The 4863-nt window shown below is 43.7% G+C and overlaps 1 protein-coding gene across 1 annotated transcript; it reads left to right on the top strand.

Moving 5' to 3' along the window:
- Positions 1 to 15: 15 nt before the first annotated feature.
- Positions 16 to 1632, top strand: Mcl1 (MCL1 apoptosis regulator, BCL2 family member). Its single transcript, XM_010616413.3, has 2 exons — positions 16 to 481; positions 1185 to 1632. Exons 1-2 carry the CDS (start codon positions 107 to 109, stop codon positions 1299 to 1301), a joined length of 492 nt encoding a protein of 163 aa, XP_010614715.1. The 5' UTR covers positions 16 to 106; the 3' UTR covers positions 1302 to 1632.
- Positions 1633 to 4863: the final 3231 nt, after the last annotated feature.

Here is a 4863-nt window from a genome sequence, read left to right as displayed (position 1 = left end):
CGCCGGCCTGGCGCCCGGCCCGCATGCTCGGGCCGTGAGTCATTGTTTCCGCCCGTCCTGGTGCTTTTGGAAGCGGCCGCTCTGTTCAAAGACCGGAAAGGGTGGGATGTGGGTTTTACAGTGGGGTCGGCCCCAGTTCCCCAGGGCCCGCGTAGCCACTTCCCCTGCCGTGGGTGGCCAGGAGGGTCGTGCCCGGGCTCAGACAGTGGGGCCGTGGTGCTTTTCTTCCTCAGGAATGCTTCGAAAACTGGACATCAAAAACGAAGACGATGTCAAATCCTTGTCACGAGTGATGGTCCATGTTTTCAGTGACGGCGTAACAAACTGGGGCAGGATTGTGACTCTCATTTCTTTTGGTGCCTTTGTGGCCAAACACTTGAAGAGCATAAACCAAGAAAGCTGCATCGAACCATTAGCAGAGAGTATCACAGAAGTTCTCGTACAAACAAAAAGGGACTGGCTAGTCAAACAAAGAGGCTGGGTAAGTTCGCCCTAGAGATGAAGGGGGTCTTGGAGTGAAAGGGGCTTCTGGGAAGGGTGAAAGTGTCTGCAGGTTTTTGTGACGCTTGACCCCGTTTCCAGGCCCTCAACTACAGCCGTCTTGTTGCTTGATGTTAAATTACGTAGTGGTTTCATAGAGCAGCGATATTGTCAAAAGCCCTGGTTTTCTGTAGGCAGTTCTTGTAATTCAGTTGGATAATCTTCAGACCTGTGGATTCAAACCATGAAGAAATAGTCACCTGGGGATGGTAACTAAAAGATACTTCTAAGGAGCCCCTCGCTTTAATTGTGCGTACCTGTGGGGTGGAGCTGCACTGTAAGCCTCAGCACCCGGATAGCCCTGAAGCAGGTTGTACCTGACCACGCTGAGAAATTCTAGTTTACACAGATGGTACATGGTGGTGGTTATCGGAGGGAAGTTAGGATTTTTGGTTTGTACCTCAAAGGGATTCTTTTAGATTATGCAAATGTGATCAAGTATTTCGGTGAAATTACATTTTAACACTACGGTTCCCACTTACTGAAGGATGCCAGAAATCTGTTTTGCAGCACAAGAGAATAATTGGTTTGTCATTGTTCTGGGGAATACCTTAGACAGTTAATGCATCGTTTCTCTGTATATAGTGTTATTAAGACAGCAGAAACCCATACGTGAAAATGTGCTTCTCTTTTTTGTTTTCTAGGATGGGTTTGTGGAGTTCTTCCACGTAGAGGATCTAGAAGGCGGCATCAGAAATGTGCTGCTGGCTTTTGCGGGTGTTGCTGGAGTAGGAGCTGGTTTGGCGTATCTAATAAGATAGCCTTGTACGTGCAATAGTTGACTGTTAAACAACCCCAGGCACCAAAACAATATACTTCTGTGAAATCAAAGTATTTATGAAGCTGGGCTTGAAGGTGTCCAAGCAGCAACTTCAAAGAGGCCAGAAAGCAAGAAAATGATGGCTACCGGTAATGGGAAAAGTAGTCCCCTTCGAGAGTCGCAGTCTGAAAGAAGCAGAGGGCAGTTTCAGCAACATGCAAACTGCGAGACCATGAAAGACTTCCAGATTTAGTGAAGGTGTTAGGGTGGAAGGACTTGATTTCTTTGTGTAGAACCAGAGGAGTGGCCAGTAGCCAGCTAGTCATAGAAGCCATTACATACGCCCCCAATTCATCAATTGTCTAGTGTTAAAAGAAGCACTAACAGTGGTCGTGACGTGTGTGGAATGGATTTGAGCTACAAGGAATTGAACTCTGAGCACAGGCCTCAGTACTGTAGAACAGTGTGTGAGGGGTAGCTTTTCCTCTGTAATTCATTTTCCCCAGTGTATTTCTTGAATAGACCAACAGTAGTTAGAAATACAGAATAGTCTCAATTTTTAAAACAAAGCAACTTGTATTTGTCTGTAAAAATCCTGTATATTTTTACAGAAAGTATTCCTTTGGACATAAAGTATATCAAATTTACAGTAGTTTTTTTTCAAACCCTTTTGAAATTTGCAACTTCTGTAGTTAGGAATCTGTTTCTTACAGCTTTCTATTCAGAACTTTGTCTCGGTCAGTTCTAGAGTGTATGCAAAACTAACTAATGTTACTTGTGTGCAACCTGGTTGTACTGGAACAAATCTGATTCATAACTATGCAGGGCTTAATTTTTCCATCTGATTTTGGTAAATATTCCTTAAATAGGTTCTGGGGGTGGATGGGCTGATGTCATAAAAATAGTGGGTTCTGATTAGGCAACTTCCCTTGAATTCTTAAATTTGACCCAATTTAACTGGTGCGACTTAAAACTAAGTTCATGAGCTCATCTTCAAAGCTTTCACTGAAAAATTTTCAGCTGTTCCAAATGAGCATTGTGTGTGAGAGACATTTGATTCCTTGTTTACTTAATTTGTAAAATGGCTTGCAAAAGCAGGCCAGAATCTAATGGTGCTAATACCAGGCTTGCTTGTTAAACACAGGTTCAAGCCTGCTATGTAAATAAAAGAAATACTTAACAGTTTCTTTTCCATCCATGATTCCCAAACTTTGTTTTAAATTTTGCATTGGCATCTCTTGGTCTCGAACCTGATCTACTGAATTTACTGTATTTCCTGTCCTTTGAAATATGTGCTGCTAGTCCTGCTCCCTGTACAGATAATTACATCCATTTCTACATCATTACTCTGCCGTCTTTGACCTCTTACTTGCCCTTTTAGTTTTCAGCATATGAAGCCCTACTAGGAACCTAATTAACCCACCCACGCCCAGCTCACAGATCTTCATCTAGCGTAGATTTCATCCCTTGGGAGGTGGAACACTATGGGTGTTGTGACAGTGACAGTCGTAAGAGTTGGGGGACTCCCTCCTCTTGATATCCTTGCAGTTGTCTCATCCATGCAGTGGGAGGAAGGTTTCAAAAATCCTCTTAGGAATTTTCAGAAGGGATAACCTAGCTGTCTTTAAAATACTTGCATTTGAATATGCTTGCTTAAATTTCTAGCAGGAGGTGGACTGTTAAACCTCAGAGTTACGTACATAAAAGCTACTGGTAAACTGAAGAAAGCTTCTGTATTGCAGCTAGAGTTATTTGAAAGCTTCAGTCTCAGCTCGACCTTTAGTCTGTGCACGCCAGATAAAAATAGGCATGAATGAAATGACTAAGAATGTAATAGGGAAGAATTGCCCTGCCTGTCCTCCTTGGAGCCATAAAGTCATCTTGCTAGAGCTATTTTTACCTATGTATTTATCGTTCTTGATCACAGACCACTTATTTATGTCCTGTCTCTCTTAACCTAAAAGCACTTTATGTAGTTTTTAATGAATCTTACGATCTGGTTAAGGTGACTACAAAACCTCTCTTCCCATGTCCAGTTGTAAAGATAAGTGGACAGGTGTACATGATGTGCAAGCTGAAATTCAGGAGGGATCTCGGTTGGTGCTTAGAGAGCCAAGTGATTGGGGAAAAGGGATGTGCGGGGGAGGTTGGGGGAACCACAGTGGATTCACAGGAAGCAGAGGCGCGTGGTCTTACAAAGTGCTGACTGGCTGCATAGTTCAGGCAAAATCATGGAAAGTGGAGAGGGAGGGGCTGCTTGGACGGCTCCCAGTGACTATTTGTCTTACTTCTCTCAGGGAAAACCAGCCCTCTAGAGTGCGTGCTGTGTGCGGTGTTGGGGGAGGGGGGACACCTCATTTCTGGTTAAACAGCTGTCTTTGACAGCTGTGCCAGGAAAGATTAGGACCAACTACAGATTAATGAGCTGTAAAATGTAGTATCTTTCCCTAACTTCCTGTTCTTCCTGAGAAAAAAAATAATAAATCTTTTCAAATTAAGGTGTGGTATGGGTCTTTCCTGCTTGACATCCCCTTCCCCTGCTTTTAGGGAAGTCACCTGAGCATATGTGTACAGGTGAATTAAAGCAAAGGCCCCACAAAGCTGATTTGCCTTAGAGCAGAGGGTAGTTCTTCATTTAAATTAGAAGTGTTGGGTTTGGTTTGGTTTGGTTTGGTTTTGTCTTGGAAGTCCTGGCCTTGAATTCTCAGTGACCTTCCTGTCTCCTTGCTGGCTGGGATTACAGGGTGTGCTCCTAGCATAGAGGTGTTGGTTTGTTTTTGTTTTTCCTTGGTATTGGGGGTTTAATAATTACTATACTTCTAGAGGTGCCTGTGCTTCTGTCTTGTGACCCTGGATTTAAGAACCTAGGGGTACTCTACCACTGAGCTCCATCCCCAGCCTCCCCCAACTTTTAGAAAGAATCTTGTCCAAGCTGGCTTTGAATTCAAGATTTTCCTGCCTCAGCCTTCTAAATGCTGGATTATCAGCAGACCCCTGCCCCCCCAGATCCCAGCCCACTTTTTCGAGGCAAAGTCACACTGATTTGCCCAAGTTGGCATCAACTTGGAATACCTACTTCAGCCCTTTAATTGCAAAAATAAAATCCCTCCCTGTGCTGATTTTTCAGTCCCAATGTGATATATGTGTATTTAGTTCCAAGCTGCCTTATTAAGTTTATTGGTATATTTAAGGTAAACAGTACAGTTGCATATATCATTGGGATCTTGTACCTCTAGGTGATGTACCTGTGTGGGTATATTTTTGAGGTATAAGAGTGTTCACTACAACGTTTACCTCCCCTCTTTGATAAAGATGCTATATTAACACTAGAAAGGTTTTGATGCAGTTTGTGTTAGGGTTTTAGTGCTTTTCCCTTTCCCTCTCCCAAAAAGGAGGTGAGAGCCAGGGACAGCAGTGCACACCCATATCCCAGCTACTCCAAGAGGTTTGCAAGTTTGAGGCCAGCCCTGTGCCATAGTGTGACCCTGTCTTAGAGGTGCTGGGGCTGAGAATGCAGTTTGGAGCTCCCTGGGTTCAATTCCCAGAAGGGCAAAAAAAAAAAA

Source organism: Fukomys damarensis, unplaced genomic scaffold (assembly GCF_012274545.1).
Source record: "Fukomys damarensis isolate Sample0158 unplaced genomic scaffold, DMR_v1.0_HiC HiC_scaffold_33, whole genome shotgun sequence".
Taxonomy (NCBI): Eukaryota; Metazoa; Chordata; class Mammalia; order Rodentia; family Bathyergidae; genus Fukomys; species Fukomys damarensis.
The sequence above is the reverse complement of the archived record's forward strand: the minus strand, read 5'-3'. Positions and strand labels throughout refer to the sequence as shown.

Coding starts and splice junctions, on each gene's coding strand:
- Mcl1 (XM_010616413.3), top strand. CDS start 107: ATGTGGGTTTTACAGTGGGGTCGGCCCCAGTTCCCCAGGGCCCGCGTA. Junction 482..1,184: donor TAGTCAAACAAAGAGGCTGG/GTAAGTTCGCCC, acceptor TTTGTTTTCTAG/GATGGGTTTGTGGAGTTCTT.